A 24,055-nucleotide genomic window follows, 5' to 3' on the forward strand; every position below is an offset into this window, starting at 1 on the left:
GAGACTGAAATGTCTTAGCATTGCAGAAGGTTTACTTTTTAAGCCAGTGAACTAGGAAATGGTGGTCAGCTTCCACTAGGGTAGCTATCTGTCGTAGCAAATGAGCATAGATGACGTATGTAGATGTGATATTAAATTGAGGATTCTGAAAAAGATATTAAAGATAACTGTGTTACAATTGTGTTAACAAGGAAACCCATAAAGCTTAAAGAGTTTTAAGTGTCAAATTCAGGAAGCTACATTTGAGTTTCTGCAGTTCTTTAAAAATTAGTGATTTGTTATTTATTTAAGCAAGACTGGTTCTGCTGCAGTACAAGGCACAGGCTTTGGAATTACAGCAAATCTGGGTCTGAGGGTGATCCTACCACATCAGCTGTGTGTCATTAGCATGGTTTTAAAACTTTAATTCTCAATTTCCTCAGCTGAAAGATGGAAACATTGTCTACCTCAAGAGTTGTTTTGAGCTTTAAAAAAGAAAACATAAGCACTTAGGTTTATCTTTCATAAATACTGGGAATCACTATTATCCAATTAAATAACAACAGAATAATATGGGTTTTCTGGCTTTAAAAAGGAACACCATGTAAAGCTAGCTATGAAGCTTCTGCACTGGGAAATGATCCGCTGCCCACATCACAAAGAACTAGCGTGTCCTCTGACAACTTTTCCGTGTCAAAGGACTGCAAGAGTTCTCACAGCAAAGCCAGGCCCACATTTATCTTTCAAAAAGCTGATGCTTTATTACAGTGTACATCTCAGAAACGTCTGTTAAAGTAACTATTATTAAAATCAGGTGCTGGCTGGGGAGATGGCCTGGTGATTTAGAGTGCCTGTTGCCCTTCCAGAGGATCTGAGTTTGGTTTCAGAACCCACAACTGTGTACAATGCTAGTTCCAGGGCATGTGACTAGCCTTCATGGGCCCTCAACACATGTAGCATGTACACATGCCAAATAAAATGTAAAAATAAATCCTTAAAAATTGATCCAATTGTGATAATGATAAAAGAACACTCTTTTTCAAAACTGATGAACAGGAGTGAACTTGGTGCTGATCTTACTCCAGCCACAGCTCTGGGAAAGGGTGATTGATGTGTGAGCAGAGCTGACGGCTGACTAACACACTCCTCCAAGACAACTGAGCTTCACAGTGTTGTTTTGCAGCTTTTCTCTCTGCTTTTTCTTCTAGTTTTGATGCTTTTCTCATTTATTTCCTTTATCTTTCTTGGTTATTCTCCCTTCCCATTTTTTTTTTGCTTCCCATGTTTCTTTTATTGAATATGATACTGGTAATATCATAATACTGAATTAAATGCTTAATATTTTCTACTTTTAAATGAGTTAATATAGCTGGACAACTTGGTAAATTATGAAGAATGATGCAAATATGTTAAATAATAGAGTTTTCCACAAACAATTAAAAATAAAAATTTGCTTTTTATATTTTTGAATCTGCATCTCTCTCATGAGGAAGCAAGTATCGTTTTGCCTTAGAACAAATAGTAACAACTTTGATGTTTCTATCAGAATTCTAATGAACACTAGGGAACAATACAGACAACTTAGAAACCGAGAACATGGGGAAGTTCTGTAGCCTATTCCAGTTAGTACAAAGGAAAGAGTCTGAATAAGAGGGAAGAACATCCATTCTGTCTGTTCCTAGACACCATGGAAAGTAGGCAAAACCTCACTAATAATTTAAGTCCTCACATAATTTAGCTTCTCTGTGTTTGTTACAATGTTAGTCTTTGGGTTGCAAGTAACTATTATTCTAAAGAGTATTAATATGATTGACAAGTAATAGTTATCTGCTATCACATTTAATTTGTACATGCAGACTGACATGAATTCAACAATTCTCACTTACCTGTAACAATATAAAATATGCTCTAAGATCATCTTTTGTTCGAGGGCTGAAAAAGGAACATGCATGACTGATTACAAATGACCATTTAATTTCATAGTATCTAACAAAGACATGACCATTACATGGTTTTCCAAGAACTAAGAAGCCAAAATGAATTTAAATTCACAGGCATTATTCTTACTGAGACAATAACACATCTCTAGTATTCTGGGAAATAGGCTAGTCCTGAGTACCCCTAAAACTCAAATTCCTCAGAAAGCTATAGCATGTTAAGGTAAAAGACTAACTATGGAAATGGTTAAAAGTCTAACAAATAGTCAGCAATTTAAAATATATTGTGTTTAACACAGATTATTTTTACTTAATATTTATCTATACATTAAAGGAAGAAAATGTGCTTCTGCTTACAGGCCATTCCTGAAGTGACAGAAGTGTCAGAAACTGCAATAAGCAGATCCTGAATTTCCAAACATAGCTAAACATAAGAAAATGATCCTAAAACTGTCAGCATGAAGATGACAGAATTCTTTAAAGAGGAAATTACTAAATCCCTAAAAGAAATCCAGGAAAATACAAACAGGGTGAGGAAATGAATAAATCTCTTAAAGAAATCTATGAAAAAACAAACAGTGGCAGGAAATGAATAAAATTATTAAATAATCTGAAAATGGAAGTGGAATCAATAAAGAATACCCAAACTGAGGGAATTCTGGAAGTACAAATTTTAAGAATTAAATATGAACTACAGAACCAAGCTTTGCCAACTGAATATAAGAGATAGAAGAAAGAATTCCAGGTGTTGAAGATACAACAGGGAAAATGAAAACATCAGCTAAAGAGTTAATCAAAAACAAAAACAAAAACCTCCTGACAAAAACATCCCGGGGAAGCTGGAACACTATGAAAACACAAAGCATAAGAATAATAGGAATAAACTGGTGGACCAGGACTGAGCCAGCGACCTGGTCCAGAGTCAGCAATCTCCACTGGAACAGATACAGGGGAGTAACTGCTGAGTGAGTGAGCCAGAGCCAGAGACCACTGAGGGTTCAGATGTGAATCTGGAACCTTCAAGGGAACAGACCAAAGCCAGGATCCCTGTGGGTCTGGGCGCGAGTCTGGGACCTCTGAGTAAGTAAGTCTGAGCCAGGTCACACATCTCAATCTCAAAGACAGACATGTCTCAGAGTAAAGGGTTGGAAAAAACTGTACCAATCAAATGGACCTAAGAAACAAGCAGGTGTAGTTATCCTAATATCTAACAAAATAGACTTCAAGCTCAAATCAATCAAAAGAGACAAAGAAGGTCATTTCATATTAGTCACAGGAAAAATCCATTAAGAGGAAATTTCAATACTGAACATCTATGCCCCAAATACAAGGGCATCCTCATATATAAAAGAAGCACTTCTAAAGCTTAAATCATACATTAAACCCCACACACTAATAGTGGGAGGGAGACTTCAACACCCAACTCTCACCACTGAACAGGTCAGTCAGACAAAAAATGAACAGAGAAATAAGGGAACTAACAGAAGCTATGACTCAGATGGACTCAGCAGACATCCACAGTTATTCCATCCAAACAGAGAAGAATACACCTTCTCAGCACCTCATGGGACCTTCTCAAAAACTGACCACATACTCAGTAACAAAACAAACCTCAACAAATACAAAAATATTGGAATAACTCAATGTACCTTATCAGATCACGATGCTTTAAAACTAGAAGTCAACAGTAATACTGATTCCAGAAAACCCACAAACACAAATTAAACAATGCTCACCTGAATCATCAACGGGTCAAGGAAGAAATAAAGGGAGAAATTAAAGACTTCCTAAAATCCAATGAAAATGATCACACAACATACCCAAATTTATGGGACACAATGAAAGCAGTGTTAAGAGGAAAGTTCATAGCACTAAATGCCTATATAAAGAAGCTGGAAAAATCCCATACTAGTGAATCGACAGAATATTTGAAAACTTTAAAACAAAAAATAAATTGGGTTTGGTTAAAAAAAAATGTTGGGTTTGGTTAAAAAAAATATTGGGTTTGATTTAAAAAAAAAAAGCAAGCTCACCTAAGAGAACTAGACGGCAGGAAATAATCAAGTTGAGAGCTGAAATCAACAAAATAGAAACAAAGAAAACAATACAGAGAATCAATGAGACAAAGAGTTGGTTCTTCGAGAAAATCAACAAAATAGGCAAACCTTTATCCAAACTAACCAAGAAGCAGAGAGAGAATATCCAAATTATCAAAATCAGAAATGAAAAGGGGGACATAACAACAGACACAGAGGTAATACAGAGAATCATCAGGTCATATTTCGAAAACCCGTACTTCACAAAATTGCAAAACTTAAAGAAAATGGACAACTTTCTGGATAAATATCACTTACCAAAATTAAACCAAGACCAGATAAGCAAATTAAACAGACCTATAACTGCTGAAGAAATAGAAACAGTCATCAAAAGTCTCCCAACCAACAAAAGCCCAGGACCAGATAATATCAGCTCAGAATTCTATAAGATTTTTCAAAGAAGAAATAATACCAATACTACTCAAATTTTTCCACACAATAGGTAAACAGAACATTGCCAAACTCTTTTTATGAGGCTACAATTACCCTGACACCCAAATCACATAAAGACATTACTATGAAAGAGAATTACAGACCAATCTCACTCATGAACATTGATGCAAAAATACCCAATAAAATACTGGCAAATTGAATCCAAGAACACATCAGAAACATCATCCACCATGATCAAGTCAGCTTCACCCCAGAGACACAGGGATGGTTCAACATACGAAAATCTGTCAACGTAATCCACAATATAAACAAACTGAAAAATAAAAACCACATGATCATCTCATTAGATGCCGAAAAAGCTTATGACAAAATACAACATCCCTACATGATAAAGGTCTTGGAGAGAGCAGGGATACAAGGAACATACCTAAACATAATAAAGGCAATATACAGCAAGCCAACAGCCAACATCAAACTACACGGAGAAAAACTCCCAGTGATTCCACTGAAATCAGGAACAAGACAAGGTTGTTCACTCTCTCCATTATCTATTTAATATAGTTCTTGAGGTCCTAGCTAGAGCAATAAGACACCAAAAGGAAATCAAGGGGGTACAAATAGAAAGTAAAACTCTCACTGTTTGTTGATGATATGATAGTTTACATAAGTGATCCCAAAAATTCTACCAAGGAACTTCTATGATTCATAAACACTTTCAGTAATGTAGCAGGATACAAGATTAACTCAAAAAATTCAGTAGCCCTCCTGTACACAGATGATAAAATGTCTGGGAAAGAAATCAGAGAAACAACACCCTTTACAATAGCCACAAATAGCATAAAATATCTCGGAGTAACTCTATCTAACCAAACAAGTGGAAGACTTGTATGACAAGAACTTTAAATCGTTGAAGAAAGAAATTGAAGAAGACACCAGAAGGTGGAAAGATCTCCTATGCTCTTGGGTAGGTAGAATTAACATAGTAAAAATGGCAATCTTACCAAAAGCAATCTACAGATTCAATGCAATGCCCATCAAAATCCCAGCAAAATTCTTCACAGACCTCAAAAGAACAGTATTCAAGTTCATATGGAAAAGCAAAAAACCCAGGATAGTCAAAACAATCCTATACAATAAAAGAACTTCTGGAGTCATCACAATCCCTGACTCCAAACTCTACTACAGAGATACAGTACTGAAAACAGCCTGGTATTGGCATAAGAACAGACAGGAGGAACAATGGAACTGAATAGAAGACCCGGATATTAATCCATACCCTTCGAACGGCTGATTTTTGACAAAGAATAAGAAAATATCAAATGGAAAAAAGAAAGCATATTTAATAAATGGTGCTGACATAACTGGATATCAACATGTAGAAGAAGAATGAAAATAGATCCATATCTATCACCATGCACAAAACTCAAGTCCAAATGGATCAAAGACCTCAACATAAAGCCAGCCACACTGAACCCTATAGAAGAGAAAGTGGGAAGTACACTTGAACACATTGGCACAGGAGACCACTTCCTAAATATAACCCCAGTAGCACAGACACTAAGAGAGACAATTAATAAATGGGACCTCCTGAAACTGAAAAGCTTCTGCAAAGCAAAGAACGTGGTCAACAAGACAAAACGACAGCCTACAGAATGGGAAAAGATCTTCACTAACCCCACATCAGACAGAGGGCTGATCTCCAAAATATACAAAGAACTCAAGAAATTGATCATCAAAAGAACAAATAATCCAATAAAAAATGGGGTACAGACCTCAACAGAGAACTCTCAACAGAGGAATATAAAATGGCTGAAAGACACTTAAGGAAATTTTCAACATCCTTAGTCATCAGAGAAATAAATCAGAACAACTCTGAGATTCCATCTTATACCTGTAAGAATGGCCAAGATAAAAAACACTGACGACAACTTATGCCAGAGAGGTTGTGGGGTAAAGGGAACACTCCTGCATTGCTGGTGGGAATGCAAGCTGGTACAGCCTGTTTGGATATCAGTATGGCAATTTCTCAGAAAATTAGGAAAGAACCTACCTCAATATCTAGCAATACCACTTTTGGGTATATATCCAAAGGATGCTCAATCATACCACAAGGACATGTGCTCAACTACGTTCATAGCAGCATTGTTTGTCATAGCCAGAACCTGGAAACAACCTAAATGCCCCTCGACTGAAGAATGGATAAGGAAAATATGATACATTTACACAGTGAAGTACTACAAAACAGAAAAAATAACGACATTTTGAAATTTACAGTCAAATGGATGGATCTAGAAAACATCAAATTGAGTGAGGTAACTCAGACCCAGAAAGACAAATATCGTATCTACTCACTCATAAGTGGCTTTTAGAGAAAAAGCAAAGAAAACCAGTCTATAATTCACAACCCTAGAGAACCTAGATAACAATGAGGACTCTAAGAAAGACATACATGGATCTAATCTACATGGGAAGTAGAAAAAGACAAGATCTCTGGAGTAAACTGGGAGCATGAAGACCATGGGAGATGGTAGAGGGGGAGGGGAGAGGAAAGGAAGAGAATGGAGAAAAATGCATGGCTCAATAAAAACAGTAAAAAAGGAAAAAAATAACACTGGTCACAATCCCCCAGTAAAAAGACAACAGACTAACAGAATGAATGCAAAAACAGGACTCATTCTTTTGCTGTATCTGAGAAACACACCTCAACATCAAAGATAGATATTACTTCAGATAAAGGGTAGAAAAGATATTCCAAACAAATGGACCTAAGAAACAAGCTAGTGTAGCCATTTGAATATCTAACAAAATAGACTTCAGACCAAAAATAAATACTTCTAGCAAAGTAGCTGGATACAAAATTAATGCACAAAAATCAGTAGCCCTCCTATACACAAGTCTGAGACAAACAGTCTGAGAAAGAAATCAGGGAAATAACACCTTTCACAATAGCCTCAAATAATATAAAATATCTTGGTGATAACTCTAACCAAGCAGGGGACGGTCTTGTATGGTAAAAACATCAAATCTTTGAAGAAAGAAATTTAAGATATCAAAAGATGGAAAGATGTCCTCATGCTCATGGATTGGTAGGATTAATATAGTGAGAAATGGTCATCCTAACAAAAGCAATATACAGATTCAAAGCAATCCCCATTAATATTCCAATACAATTCTTCAAAAGGACAATTCTCTACGTTGTATGGAAACACAACCCCCCCAACAGAAAAACTAAAGATAGCTTAAACAATCCCAAACAATAAAGGAACTGCAGGAGGTCTCACCATTCCTGATCTCAAATTATACTACAAAGCAATAGTAATAAAAACCACATGGAATTGGCATAAAAACAAACATGTTAATCAATGGAATCAAATTGAAGACCTATACATAAACCTATACACCTATGGACACCTGATATTTGATAAAGAATCCAGAAATACCTACTAGAAAAAAGGCAGCATCTTCAACAAACAGTGCTAGTCACACTGAATGGCTGCTTGTAGAAGGATGGAAATACAGCCATACTTAATACTCTACACAAAATGCAATTCTAAATGGATCAAAGAACTCAACATAAAATCAGGTACACTGAACCTAGTAGAATAGAAAGTGGGGAATGGCCTTAACTCACTGGTACAAGAGAAGACTTCCAGAACAAAGCACTCATGTCACAGGCATTAAGATCAATGATTAATAAATACTATCTTATGAAACTGGAAAGCTTCTATAAGGCAAAGGGCACTTTCATTGAGATAAAGTGGTAGTCTACAGAATGGGAAAAGATTTTTACTAGCCCCACTTCCAATAGTAATACTAAAATATATAAAGCACTCAAGAAAAATATGAAAAACAATCCAATTTAAAAAATTGTGTACAGATCTAAACAGAATTATCAACAGAGGAAACCCTAACAGCTGAGAAATACTTAAAAGAAATATTCAATATCTTTAGTCATTAAGGAAACACAAATCAAAACTTCTTTGGGACTTCATCTTACACCTGTCAGCATGGCTAATATTAATAAAACAAGTGACAGCTCATTCTGGCGAGGATGTGGAGTAAGGAGAACATGCCTCCATCGCTGGTGGGAGTGCAATCTTGTACAGCCACTATGGAAATCAGTATGACTGAGGAAAACAGTTCCTCGGAAAGATGGGAATTGATCTACCTCAAGATCCAGTCATGCAACTCTTAGACTGATACCCATCCTACCACAGGGACATTTGTTAAACCACATTCATAATAGCTAGAAACTGGAAACAGCTTGGTTCCTCAACAGAAGAATGGATAAAGAAAATGTACAGTTGTATAACAATGGAATATTACTTGGCCATTTGAAATGATATCATGAAATATGCAGGCAAATGGAAAAAACCACTCTGAGTGAGGTAACCCAGACCTAGAAAGATAAATATGGTCTGTATTAGCTTATATCTGGATATTAGCCACTAAATAAACAATAACCAAGTTATAATCTGTAGACCCAGAGAGGTTAAATATAGAGGAAAGGACTAGGGGGACACTGGATCTCCCTGAGAGGGGAAAATAGAACAGATTTTACAGGTGGACTGGAGTGGGGGCAGGGGATGAGAACAGGAGGATCGGGTGGGAAGGGGGTGGGGTAATGGGTTTAGGAGAGGAAATGGGGGAGAGACAGCTAGAATTGAAGGGCATTGAGGGGCAGTATGCAGTAGAAACTTCCTGTAATATATGAAGGTGATACCAATGAAGTCTCTAAGTAATGAGAGAGATGAAAGGAATTGCTACTGGCCATCTCTTGTCACTGAACAAAGCTTCCAGTGACAGGACTAGGTTTCATCTAATTGAATTGTTTGCTGAAAGGGTTCCATGGACATTCCCAAACAACCCAAACTCTTTCCAGGACAATAGGCTGTTCTCCACAAACTGACAGCAAGGTCCCATTGCTGAAGACAACATCTAAACAATTCACTGAACCCAGAAAGGTCAAGCTGGTGTCTACACAAACTTTACCCGCATGTTCTAGTGTCTGTGACATAGGACGGTACTCTGCAGGCTACCAAAAAAGAAACCTAAACACCAACTCAAAAATAAAGCCTTTGTTACAAACCTTGTGGGAGTAACCAACTGATGTCAGATTTGACTTAAGTCCCAATCCACCATACCTGGTATTGGATGGGCCTTAACCAAGAACCAGATACCAGATAGTTCAGAGACATAGGGTAAAACCAAATACTACTTGTCTTTTTTTCCCCTTTTTTAAAAAAAGAACAATAAAATAACTCCTAATGATATTCTCATAGGTTGGTGCCTTATTCAGCCATCATCAGAGAAGCTTCCTCTTTCAGCGGATAGGAATAAATACACAGACCCACAGCCAGCTACTACACATAGTGAGAGAGACCTTGAAACACAGCTCTAAACAAAATGTTTCCATTAAATCCCTCTCCTCAGAATTCAGAGAACCCCATGGAAGGGAAGGCAAAAGGGGTGCAGGAGACAAAGGGTACGGAGGACACCAGGGGAACCAGGTCCTCTAAAACAACTGAGCAAAGCTCATAAGAATTCAGAGACTGAAGGAGCAATCACAGAGCCCACATATTTGTGCACCAAGTCCTCTGCATACAAACTGTATCCTTCAGTTCAGTGCTTTTATGATGAGTCCTGAATGTGTAGAGGAATGGATCTCTGATTCATGTGCCTTCTCTTTTGGCTCTTTTTTTATTGGTGTGGCTGGTCCAACTTCAATATTATGGTTTTTGTTTTATCATAATATAATTTATTTTGTTATGTTTGGCTGTCATCTCCTAGAAGTCTGTTATTTTCTAATGAGGGTCAGAAAGGGAGTGGATCTAGAAGGGAGAGAAGTAGAGAGGAACTGGGAGGAGTAGAGGGAGGAGAAACTGTATTCAGATTAATACATAATATTATATACATAATATATATATTTATAGAAAATATACTTTGGGCATCATGAAAAATAGTATTTTTTTCAGTGTTAATCTTGATTTTAACATCAGTTTTGTAGGAGACTTTTAGTTTCAAATCTAACCAGTGTTTCTCACATGTTCAAGGTCTATAGTGCATTGTCTCATATGCTTAAAAAGAACCTTCTAATTTAAAAATGATTCATGGACATAAAATCATATGTAATCCACGATCTTGACTGACCCCTAGACTAAAGGCAGAAGTCAGGCGTTGGCACTTCTGAGGGTACTAAAGTCTGATGAGTGATATGCTCAGGACTTGGCTTTTCGTCTACTACGTTTGCCTCAAGTCTTTTCCATCCCACTTGTACTACAACAAAGTAGCAGTGCCACTTATGCCTACATGAATCAGTAGGCACAGCCAACAGGAAGAGTCTATGGGCCTGTCTTCTGCTTTTGTTATGCTCAGGAAGTAGTCAAGACCCAGTTTGGCCTGAGGTGCTTACCTGAGTTTTCTCCCAAGTATTAGGAGTTTTCTTTAAGGCTAGTAAAGTATTCTCTGAGAAAATTTTATTGGCTATAAGAAGCGCAAGGTTATTGATTAGTACTCATCCTATATTTGCATAGCACATATGCCTATACACAAAAATATTTACATTCAGCTTTGAAAGATTCATTGATTTCCTTATGCTTATTTACAGATCCCAAGAAATCACAAATCTCAGTAAACTAAACAGCTTTGTTTCAAGTATTCTATGCTCTTTTCTGATCCATGTCAATATTAAAGCACATCTAAGATACTTCCTAAGAGTAAAACATATTCATATATTATCATATTCATAAGAGTAAAATATATTCATATATTAAGAATACATGAGATACGTATCTCAGTTATCTATACAGATTAGATGCAAGTTACAATTACCCTTTCCATTCTCGTAATAGGCTGTTAATGATTCCCTTCAATACAGACTTCTGAATATCTTGAGGCTGGAGGCAAAAGAAAATAATTAGATAAAATAATGGATAGGATATTTTGTGATTTTTTTAATATTAATTTTATTTGCAGATCTATCTGGATAGTTACAAGCAGACTTGGTGACTATAGAATGGCACTAGGAACAGCAGTATCCATTTCACATCTGAGAACTCCAGGGAATACTAATGATGTAGATTATTATGAGGTTGCTCTCTGGGATTCGCAGAGTACAATCTGCAGAAATATATACGTGATCCTTTGATGACCAGCAACAGTCTTATATAACTAAAAAACAAATCCATTTTCCTTTCCTTCAGAGGAGAAAATCATGAACACAAGTTCAACAGTATTGTGTTTATTAACTTGAAATGGTTGGTATATACTCTGGATATGTATACATAGATTCAAGTTATACCTTTTTTTGTGCCAAAGGTTTCAGTATGTAATCCAGGATGGCCTTGAATTTTTAATCTTCCTTAGCTTCTTAAGTGTTGGGATTATAAGTATGTACAATTATACCTGGCTATTTGTGATGCATTTAATCCTAACAAGTCATGCTTGGTAATTTAGCAAGTGCAATCAAGTTATGTTCTATAAAAATTACATTTTTCTTTTATTTTAATATTACAATATAATTATATCATTCAATGTAGCACGAATAATAAAAACCCAGAGACAAAAATTGGGGTTCAACCTGAAGATAGAAAAGAAAAGCAGCCAAGCCACTAGAGAGCTCTTACCTTTATGAAACCTCCAGGCTGAAAGAGAGTGAGTTTCTGTCTCATCCTGTTTTATATTCCTCTCTAGTGCTGGGATTAAAGGTATGCACCACCCCACCCAGCCTCTATGGCTAACAAGTGAGGCTGCTGGGATTAAAGGTGAGTTCCTCCACTACCTGGTTTGTATGACTGACCAGTGTGGCTGTTTTGCATTCTGATTTCAGGCAAGCTTTATTTATTAAAATACAAATGAAATATCACTACAATTTCCCCTTCCCTTTCCTTACTCCAAACTCTCCTATATAGCCCTCTTCACTCACTTTCAAATGCATGGTTTCTTTTTCATTAATTGTTACATGTGTATATGTATATCATACACACACACACCCCTAAGTATAACCTGCTTAGTCTGTATAATGAATGTTATGTATACATAGGTTTTCAAGAATGACCTTCAGAATTAAATAGTCAAATAAAAGAAAAAATATTTTACCCTAATGCCCCAAACAAACAAAATCATAAAAAAAGCACAGACCAGTAATTATTAACCTGAGGGTCACGGCCCCTTTGGTAAACCTCTATCTCCAAAAATATTTACATTATGATTCATAACAGTAGCAAAATTATAGTTATGAAGTAGAAATGAAAATAATTTTATGGCTGGGGTTACTACAACATGAGGAACAGTAGTAAAGGATTGCAGAAAGGTTGAGAATCACTGGTATAGACCAATATCTCACTTAAGCACAGATGTAAAACACTCAATAAAATATTAGCTAATTGAGACAAAAACATACAAAAAGAATTATACACCTTGGCCATGTAGAGTTTATTCCAACTTTTAAAGGCTGGTTTGACTTTTGAAAATAAAAGTATATAATTAATTACATTAGCAAACTTAAGAAAATTCTTAATTTCTACTCAAGAAATCTGAGATGGTGTTAAGCACTTCCTGTGACGGATTCAGAACTAAACTTTGAGAATTACACAAGCAACTTCCTTTCCCTGAGTAAGTGAAACATGAGTTTAGAAAGTCCTGCTAAATACAGATTGGATAAAGAAGTATTTTCTGTTTCATTTTCAGTTAATGAAAAAGAAAAACTCAATTTTTTGAAAATTTCAACTCTATTTATCATAAAATTATATCAGAAAGTCTACTCAAATTATATTACAAAGTGGCTACAAAATCAAAAATAGAGGAGCTGAAGGATGGCTCAGTGGTCAAGGGCATTTGTTCCTCTTCCAGAGGACCTGGGTAGTTCAGTTCCCAGTACTTCCCACACAGGAAGTTCACAACCACCTGTAATTCCAGCTCCGGGGATCAGGTATGCTCTGGCGGCCTCTGTAGGCACCTTACACATATAGCATACATTCACACAGACATACACATAAATTAAAAATCAAAATAAATACTTTTTAAAAAATAAAAGAGTTGTACAATAAATAACAGCATAAAGTTACACCACAGGGATATGTCCATAAACAATACTTACAGTGTTAAGTAAGGCATCAAATACAGCATTCACCAAATTAGCATTAACCCCAGAGTCCTCAATTGTATTAAATGAGGCAGTGACATCTTTCTGCAAATTCAATTAAAGAATTAAATATGTTTGATATTTCATAGTTTGTTCTTAATACTATCTGAACCATACTTTTTTATAATCTCAACAAATCTTGTCTGATGATCCAAGAAAGTAAATGAGCTCATAAGAAAGGTTTTGATAACTTTTTTAAAAATTGAAAGAAACCAGCATTAATAGTGAAATAAATATTTACTAAATCACATAATATTTTGATACATATAATTGAAAAACATACACTGTTTAAGTCAATACTGACTATAAAATGGAGTATTATTTTTTTATTTGAAATTCTAAGTGAATGGAAAGTATCTTTTATACATTACCTTAAACGCAGCATTTAATTCTGTGAAGGAATCAAATGCTGTTATATAAAAAGCATGTACTGATTTCCAATTTCCTGTTGATTCAGCTTTTTCTAAATCTTCCCTAAAAACAAAGTAAAACAAACAAAACCATATATTAACCATAAGTGGAGAGAAACATCATCCAGATAAAACAGCATTTCTTTTTTAAAAATGAAAGTCATTACATAATTCTAAATAATAAAAGCAACATAAATTGTTATAGTTGATATAAAATTAGCATACAAATCAGGTGGTGGTGGTGCAAGCCTTTAATCTCAGCACTTGGGAGGTAGAAGCAGGCAGATCTCTGTGAGTTCAAAGCCATCCTGGTCTACAAAGCAAGTTCCAGGACAGCCAGGGCTACTGAGCGAGTTCCAGGACAGGCTCCAAAGCTACACAGAAAAACACTGTCTCGAAAAAAGTTAGTATATAAATATATAGTTCTTAATTGTATTAAAATATAAATTCAGCTTTAATGTTTTTCATTTACCTATTTTTTTGAAAGTTCTTTTTTTTTTTAAGTTTTTTTTTCCCCCAAGAGAGTCTTGTTCTGTAGTCCATGCTGGACTCAAGTTTGGGGTGCTCCTGCCTCAGGCTTCTGAGTGCTAGAACTACTGATGTGCACCCTCATGTTTCCCGTTTCCTTCACAGTCCAGCTTCTGGAGCTCTGACTTTCCCATTCTCACTTCAGTGTTTCAAATTCAGAGTGATGTTACAGCTTTTACAGTCTGGCTACGCAGTAGATGAATTCGTGTGTGTGTGTGTGTGTGTGTGTGTGTGTATGTGTGTGTGTGTGTCAAAGGTAGAATTCATTATTTACTGACATCCTTTTGGGTCAATTGACTCAAGAATCTCTTGGTGTTTGCTTTCTTTTCTTTTTTTTTTTTTTGCTACAATATATCCACTATCCGTTATTCACACATTTATTTATATCTTCAACTTAAGGTATGTTGTGAAGGTGTCTTTTGTGTCTTTTGTCTGATATCTTAACAATCTACAAGTTCAGGCAAAGATGTTAAGCTACATAAAGCACTAACACGCAGACCACTATCAGTCTACACAGAAGAGTGAGCTGGAACTTACTCAAAGTCTTTCACACTTTTGGGCTGGCTAGGAAGGGTAGGTTCTGGAAGGGCTGGGACCTTCACTTCAGATGGTAATGCATCCACAGACATCCGCTGTTTCTGTCTAACATCAAGACAAAGTGGTGGTAGGTCTCTCACTGTGAAGTTAAGAGAATGTAATGAATCTAAACTCTTCCACATTAGCAAATATTAGGGTAATTCAATGTGAACAGAAAACAGAGCATTTTATAATGCATTCACTTTGGGGTCATATTAACAAAAACCCCATCCCAGTGACTGGCACGTCCCAGGCACTTCACTTTTAACAGTTATTAATTAGGCCTTGTCTTCCATACATTCAGAGCCTTTAATAGCTATTTGGCTATACCTTATATAGAGTTTACTACCTATCTTCATTTCTCTCCAAAGCCATTTATCAATGAAATGTATAGTTCTTTCTCTTGCCTTCCTTTTCAAAGGTGTCTTTCAAGGAGTATTTCAGTGAAACTTACTAACTTTTTAGAAACATATAAATTACTTATATAAGTCCTCTATAACTTGTAAGTCTTAGCATTTTCTTACCAGTGTCCATAACAGGTAAGATCTTATTTTTGAGTTTTGTTCTGACCTATATTTGTTCTCTCAAGTGTTCTGTCATTTCCATCAAGTAGTTATATATGTTTAAGATCTTACTTATTGTGGGCATGTATTTCTCACGTGTTTTCATTGTCTTCATGGTCATTCCTTAGCTCCTTGTTATAAAAATTTATAATTGAAAATTACAAAACTTGACCACGACCCTTTTGTTGCTAATTTTTACTTGAAAATGTTATTTCTGAGTTTTCAGAACCACGTGCACTTGGGCCAGTTGCTGTTTTTGAAATCTCTATTACCCACATCCTACTTGTACTCAGGTGGATTTTTCTTCGGTTGCTATACTGCTCAACTTTGTTATAAGCTCAGTCTGCAAGCCCTGGGCTATCTCAGAGAATCCTCAAGGATTATTTCCTTTAGACCTAATCAAGAGACCTCTCTGTATTCACCCGCTCTTGACAAAATCCTTCCAGCTTCAGCCTTTGTTCTAGAACCTGCCTTCTAAGCTCATCAGTGAATTCCTATTGTTTTGAAACTCTCTTATTCCAAGGTCCACTAAACAGCTTTCATTGCTCTCCTGATACCTTCTGTCCAGCAGCTAATACCAGGGAGAACTTATATTTTGGGTTATTTGTTCTGCTTATCTTTAGGGGTTTAACTGGTCATTTTATCAGTTAATTTTATTGTAAATTATGTTCATGATTTTAAGCTGCAATACACAGTTAACCTATGGTTTTTGTAGTGATGTAGGGAGACTGAAAGGCTGTACTGTTTCTGCTGCAGTAATCACAGAATCTGGCACTTGGCCTTTAATTTTTATTTTAGAAAACAGAAAATTCTCTCATAATTGCACTAGTTAATTTTATCTACTTTTTCTTTTAGTAGTTTATATATTTATGATTAACAAAATTGCAATCTAAATCTCTTCTAATGTGTTTTTCTTCACTGAAGTATATGTAAACACTAAGAACAATCCAGTAAGTAGTAAATGATCATCAGGGTGTTGATGTCATCAATGGATTAATCTACTGATGATAAGAGGTGAATGGACAATTAGGAGGTGGGGCCTAACTACAGCAAGGTTACTCTTTCAGTCAGTGTTTTATTGTTGTGAAGAGACACCTGAACAGGGCAACTCATATAAAGGGAAGCATTTAATTTAGGGCTTGCAAAAAGTTTCAGAGGTTTAGTTCATTATAATGGTGGAGAGCATGGTGGCGTGCAGGTAGACCTGGTGCTGGAGAAGTGGCTAAGAGTTTTACATTTGGATTTGCAGGCATCAGGAAGATAACCACTGGGCCTGGCATTTGAAACCTCAAAGTCCATCTCCATTGACAGACTTCCTCCAGCCTCCTCCCTGGTGACCAAGCATTCAAATCTGTAATCCTCTGGGGGCCATTCTCATTCAAACCACCAGTCACTTATTGGAAGTGTGTACTACAAAGGGGTTTATCTTATCCTTAGACACACTCTCTGTCACCTTCCAGCTGCCTCGAGGTGAGCAACTCTACTTCTCCCATGTATAATGGGTTAAGTGACAATGGACTGAAACAATGACTTAAATCTTTCCTCCAATTAAATTGATTTTTCCCAGGTTATTTCATCCTAGTTATAAAAAGCTAACTAAGGCAATCTATTTTAAAATAAACTTTCATATTAGGAGATAGTACAGTTTTCAATTTTCATATTCCAGAGAGTATGGCTTTCAAGTCTTATTACGCAAACTTGAAACACTGATGGCTGAGCGCTCCTTAGGGTCTGCAATGAAGCAGGCTGGGACAGGACAGAAGAATCTGATTTCTAACATGCTCTCAGGAGGTGCTGATGCTGCTTGTCTAGGAGTTACACTGTGGTGAGTGATGTGAGGTAAGAAGACAATGATGCTGACAACACACAATAAATTATTACATTTCTTTGCTTCCATAATTATTTTATACCTCTTACTAAATATATAAATATTAAAGAGCTAGTAATTTGTAATATAAAAAATTGATAAAGGTTTGATTTGTTTGCAAGTAAAATGAAATATTTCCATAAATGACATTTTAGAAATTTTTATAACAGGAAGGGGCATTTTAGCAGAAAAGAAATAAATCGCAGTATTGCTACAATCATTTTTTGGTGGCACTTTTAGTTTTTCACACTCTTCACTGAGCTTACCCTTCCTTATCCCTTCCCACACACTTTTCCAACCTGGCTATAAACACCCACTATTAAACATAGACTCATTCAAGATGAACTTATTCACAAACTAAGCCGATAAGCATGGACATTTTATACCCACTCACTTTTATTAATACCACGCTGAGGTAGAAGAGCAGTGAAGTCAAATTAGTAAAAGAATTTGATTTTGGCAGAGCACAAGACTCAGGGGGGTCTTATGTACGAGAACTAGTACTGCTAAGGCCAGGAGGACAGTCCAGTGAGGTAATCAGAGGCCAATCAGAGGCTCTATTTAAATTACAAAGGTAACTTGACTGAAAAAACCTGCAGAATGCTAGCACATGTTAATGAAATCCAAGTCTGAAAGGAGCTGAATCCCTTGCTCATATCAGTGAATGAAAGCCAAATTACAGGATGTGCCATTCAGCTATTAAGGGAAGAAAAATAACAGCTCACAGCTGCTCCTATGTCCCCAAATAGCAAGGCATTGTTTCTAGAGATAGGCTTTCTGCCTTTTCCCACAGATGGTTTATTAAAATCTAATTCAAAAGAGAAAACCAATAACTATGGTGATTAATTAAACCTCATATCGAAAACATAAATAGAACAGGAAAATCTTTGTCCTGATATATGCAACTCTGCAATATAGGAGGATATTGTAATACAGTTAAAAAAAAGCTAAATTACATTTGTGAAAACCTGTCATTTAGGTTTCATTCAGCCAATACTTGGGAACACTTCGTGCTAAATTGATAAGCAGTAATCATTTTCTTTTCTTTTAATAAATTGCTGCCAATTTTAGTTGGTTGCTTAGAAACATTAAGTAAAACACTTGAAGCCAATGTAAGAAGAACATGACTGTGGTGAGGACTGGTAGTATATTAAAATGTGTGTGGACTGTAATACAGTTATGTATAAGGGTGTGAGATTATCAGCAAAATTTTGCCATCTCACTATTTCTATTGGTTGACTGGTTGAAATGGTATATGTAGCTTTCTACAACGGCAGTAATCAAAATAAAAACTGACATTTTGGTTGGCCATATGAAGATTGTTCCTTCATAGCCAGTACAGGTGGCAAAGGAGACAACAGTGTCTATATAGACTGTGTTCAAGAGATGGAACCTGGTCTATGTGCTGTCGACACAAAGTAATGGCATACAAAGAGTTTCTGCTTTTAATACACAACAGCAAAATATTATACTCCAAGCTTCATAAGTAATGGAAAAGCACAAGACTTCAAAATAAGGGACTTTGAATCTATTGCTTCCTGAGTTACTCTGTTAACCTTAGATAGACACTGAAGGTCTTGGAACCTCAGCTCGATATAAAATGAACGAAATGATCAGTCATTCCTAAGGAGGAGAACTTGAAAGGCCAGTGTGGGTGTGTAACTGAATGGACTGCTTGCCTGGCAGTAGCTCGCCCTTTCTTGAGATATCCACACTTCAGGATTCTTTACGTTGTAACCATTTGTTTACTGTTCAGTTGGCAGCATGAACCTGGGAGAGTAGAGCCTAAAAATGAGGTGAACTAAGTCTCATGCAATAGCCAGCTTTATTCAGAGCATCAGACAATTTATACTCTGAAGGTTAAGAAGAGTCATCTGAGTAAAGTTTACAATCACCAGGACAAGTCACATGTGGCTAAAAAAAAAAAAGTTTTTCCAAGAGGCATATGGATTACAACAGCTGATGTAAATTCACTTCTATCTGATACACCTGGGAGAAGCACAAAAACACATTCCAAGAACAATTCCGTGTTTTGAAGAAACTGAGGTCACAAAACTCATCTTGTTTTCTTGGAGTTTTCTTACAAGCATCCAGAATTCTCACATGACTCCATTCTTGGACTGTGTTCTGACAACTATTCAAAGACAAAGCCAGGTGGTGGTGGCACACGCCTTTAGTCCCAGCACTCAGAAGGCGGAGGCAGGTGGATCTCTGTGAGTTCGAAGCCAGCCTGGTCTACAAGAGCTAGTTCTAGGACAGGCTCCAAAGCTACAGATAAACAGGAACTACAAAATAATCAAAAAGGGCCAGAAGTCATTGTGGCCCACACAAGAGCTTTATTCTGCAGAGAGTAGACAGAGTATGCTAAGAATTAGTCATTTTTGACACTTGTCATTACCACGATCTTGACTGCCTTTGTGCTCTTCAGGAATCAAGAGATTGAACAGGAGAAACCTGCACAGACTCCGTTATTCTTGGTCAGCCTGCCAGTGTGTTGGTCAAGTTCCTGCATTCCTCATCCAGCTCCACCATCTGATGAGCTCACGGTACTCAGGTTACCTCACACTTTGTGCACTGTACCCTGTGCAGTTGAAAAGACCATGTGTCTGCTAGACATCAAAGGCATTGATCAAACGATCGCCCATTAGATGTTTGAGAAGATGTTTGTTTCACAGGGTTCATGTGGAGGTATCTACAGACAAGGAGACAGTAGTGACCTCTAGGAAGCAGGGTAATGCAGTGGAGTGGGCTCACCAAGACCTGCTGGGATTGTCTTTACTTGATTGAAGTGTTGGGCTTCAATTTTATCACTATTATATTCAAAACTGTGACAACTGATTTAAAAACTTGTGCTCTCAGTTGCTCACAAAGTTTTTTCCGTTACAATAAACTCTGCTCTATCATAATCCCTCCTACAACTCTGTGCCATGCAGATACACACAGGTGTAACATGTAGTGACATGGGATGAAGCCTTTATGTCTGTTTTAAGTGAAATGTATAATAAAGCCTTTGTGTCTAGCCTTGAAGAAAGTGTTGCAGCAAAGCCTTTGCTATGTTTGGTTTAATCAGTACAGGCTGAGAAATTGCTTTAAGACTATTAAACCTGAAGAAATGTTTCTCTGGAGAATCTGCATTTGGTGCTACGGAAGAGCTCTCGGCTGTAACAACCTTTGTCCTAAGATACTCCTGGCTGACCTGGAGTTTTGATTATGGCTAATCATAATCAAAAGGAACTGAGATGTGTGTGGGCTGTCTGCTCTCGCAGGCAGTAAGAGCAAGATAACTTTGGTAGTTGGAACCTTTCCTAGCCCCAGTTAACCTTGTCTATGTTTGAATAAAGTAACTGGAATGAGCTAGTTGGATGTCAGTCTTTTCCAAGAAGGCTGAACCCCTCAACTCCTTCAGAAAATAAAGGCTTAGCATCTTGGTGAGCTTCACTTTCTACTGCAGCACCTATGGCAGACATCAAACAATATAAACATAAAAATTTACTCATCACTTATATTTGCTGAACTTTATAAGGCATGGAGTTGAATATGTTTTAAAGGCTTTCTTCTCATGTATACTTGTAACTTCATAGGATAGCTTTTTATTACCTCATTTTACAGATGGGAAAATAATAGAATGAGATTAAGTAACTTTCCTATAATGGCACTTTGTATATTGCAATGCCTGGTTTCAAACCTAGCCTGAAGATACATAAAACCTGTGTTATTTTCATTATTGAACAGTGGTCAATCTTCTATCAAGAATAAAGTCAAGTAGCAGAAGGAAGACCTACTTGGAAACAGGTACTAATAAATTGTAAATGTTATCAATAACATCACCCCAACAAAACCAACAATATCTTTCAAAGATCAATCAAAACCAATATACTGGCAGATTCCGTCTTAAATATTATTTATATTATAAAACTTAGGTGCAGAAAACAGCTTACAGCTCGCCACCCACAGCTACCTCATTCTATGACCACTAAACAAAGGCCTACAAGGGTTAGGTGGTCAAGAGTGGACGGACAGTTGCAGGCAGTCAGCTGACAGTGTAAGTACCAGGCAAAGCATCACGGAACAATTCGAAGGTTCCCTCTTTCAGCTCAGCTCTTGTGCTACTTTTGACTACTTCAGTTTTGGCACGAAGCAGAAACAGGGAAAGACCAGAGGAGATTAGTCATAGCAGGTGGTGTTTATATCACTATCTATAAGAGTACTTTTCTGATCATTTAGCAAAAATAAAGCCAAAGGTGGGAGGAAGGAAGAAGGAGTGAGTGGGGGAAGCCTATAAGTCATAGAAGCTGAGCCATCAGAGCAAATAAAGCAATGCATTTACTAGTTTTTGGAGATGGGCTTTTTACCAAGTTCAGTGAAGTGTAGTAAAAGTGTAAGCATGAATAAAATGCTTGTTTAAGACCCTATCATAGACATCCAAGTCATTTCTGTAGAAGCTCATCTTCAATGACATAGATACTTCATAGTAGATTGTCTTACAGAAAAGACTAGAGAAGTATTTGATACTCCAGGAGGGGCAAAGAGGCCAGCCTAGAAAAAGTGCTTCCTATTCCTTTCTTCACTCAGTAAATTATCCACTAAGTACAGACTATATGGGTCATGGATGCTAGACCCTAGAGACAGTTGGGTTAAAAACTCAAAAGAAAAAAATAGAAATATATATATACCCAGATCTGACAGTCATACTTCCAGGAATATCTTACAAATATTTTGCAGATGAACAAAATGGCATCTGTATAAAATCACTTGTTGTGGAACTGTTTCTGCTGGGAAAAAAAAAGATGGACACAACTAAATTTTTAATGGGGTCTGAATGATGGTGTACATCTAATATAATGGAATATAGTTGTAAAAAAACAAGAAAGAAACCGCAAGTAAAACAACTGAAAATAACAACCCAAAGTGATGGACAACGTACATGTAGTTGTCTAAGTAGAGAAATAATACATATGTTTATATTTACATAAAAGAGTATAGGAGACAGAAGAGAACAAGGTGATGGTAAAACATATGACACCACTTATTTTTACAGCTTTTTAAAAAACTCTTGAACAATTCTATTAACATTTAAAAGAAAAGCTTTTTTTTCCTACCTTCTCTTTAGGATGGATTAAGGTAAGCCTACTTTTGAACCACATAAATGTGATATTTAAAAGGTTAATTCTTGTTGTGGGAGTAACTTTTGCTGTCTCAACCAATAGTTGCTAAAATACGAGCCCACAGTGCAGCGGGGAGTGACTTTTGCTCCGTCAGCCAATAGCTGCTGAAATACCAGCCCACTGGGGCGTGGTATATTTCTCTTTTAAAAAGAGAAACAGATCCGGATCAGGCTCTTTTGGTTTTGGCTCTTGGTTTCGGTGCTTGTTCCCGGCTCCTGTTCCAGGCTCCTGCTCCCTGCTCCTGCTCCAGCGACTAGGCTCCCTTCCTGACGGTTTATGGTGTATGTAAGTTTTACCCCCCAAAATAAATAACCCCTTAAAACATAACTGATGTGGGATTGATTCGCCGATAATTGGCACCCAACGTTTTGTGAGTTATTGTTTTTAGACAAATATATTGGTAATGATTCTTATATATTGATACAAACTTAAATTATGTTGACTATTTTATGCATACATGCTTCTACCTCTGTTTAAAACATTTTTATGTATTGACATATATATATTGTATTGATATATGTATATTTTACCATATTGCATTGTACACTTCTACCTCTGATTAAGATACTTATATATTGTTTATGTATTGATATATATATATTTACCATATTGCAATGTATACTTACACATTGTTTATATTTGGAGGTCATATTGTCCCCATTTATTGCACAGTTGTTTACTATTTCAGTCTTTAAGTTAGATAGATATTAAAAATAATATAGATCAATAGTCATCTAAGTTTGTCATTTATAATTAGACTAATCAGGTTCTTTAGATACATAGACATTATATTCAGTATAGATAGATAATCTTCAACCTCTTCAAAGAGCTGTAAAAAATGGCCTTTAATCTAACTCAGAGTTCTGTGGTAGGGAGACACAATCACTCCTGACAACACTGATCTATTCCCGAGAGAATGTTGAGCACCAAAGACACTCCACCTGGAGCCTTTCTTCTTGGCAGAACTGGCCTTTGGGTAAAAAAATGCCCATACCTCAAATACTGGCAGAGTTACAGAGTATCCGTAAATGGATAAAACAGGACTGTCATATCCTGCCAAGACAGGATAAGATAGTTTTAAAAAGTTCCTTGCCTTTAAAAATGGTATGTCAGTTACGTTAGGCCTTAGCCAAAGTTGGTTGCTTCAACGCTACAAACGTGATTTTGGGTGTTTGCCCAGGTAGCCAGTTGTCTATGTGATTTGTTACATGTTCTGGAAGTTTGATTGCACTTCCTAATTACTCAGGTAACATTATTTCCCTTCTCAGATCTTTGATGGGATTAAAGATTATATAAACGTAGTTACTTTCCTTTCATGACGTGGCCAAGTTATTTCTTATACAAGACTTAAGCTAGTTAAAATAGGATATTTGTATTTATTGTATATAATTGTGTAGGT

The 24,055-nt window shown here is 36.5% G+C and overlaps 1 protein-coding gene across 2 annotated transcripts in view; it reads right to left on the minus strand.

The window, feature by feature from the left end:
* Hectd2 (HECT domain E3 ubiquitin protein ligase 2) overlaps nucleotides 1-24,055 on the minus strand; it is a 69,996-nt gene that overhangs the window by 23,642 nt on the left and 22,299 nt on the right. For both annotated transcript variants that reach the window (XM_085693814.2, XM_085693812.2), the window contains exons 3-8: nucleotides 15,023-15,161; nucleotides 13,919-14,021; nucleotides 13,503-13,592; nucleotides 11,237-11,301; nucleotides 1,866-1,911; nucleotides 36-145 (exon numbers count right to left, since the gene is read on the minus strand). In XM_085693814.2, coding sequence (XP_085549940.2) covers nucleotides 36-145; nucleotides 1,866-1,911; nucleotides 11,237-11,301; nucleotides 13,503-13,592; nucleotides 13,919-14,021; nucleotides 15,023-15,161 — 553 coding nt within the window. The remainder of the gene's footprint in view (nucleotides 1-35; nucleotides 146-1,865; nucleotides 1,912-11,236; nucleotides 11,302-13,502; nucleotides 13,593-13,918; nucleotides 14,022-15,022; nucleotides 15,162-24,055) is intronic.

Source organism: Myodes glareolus, chromosome 7, assembly GCF_982192425.1.
Source record: "Myodes glareolus chromosome 7, mMyoGla1.1, whole genome shotgun sequence".
Classification (NCBI taxonomy): Eukaryota; Metazoa; Chordata; class Mammalia; order Rodentia; family Cricetidae; genus Myodes; species Myodes glareolus.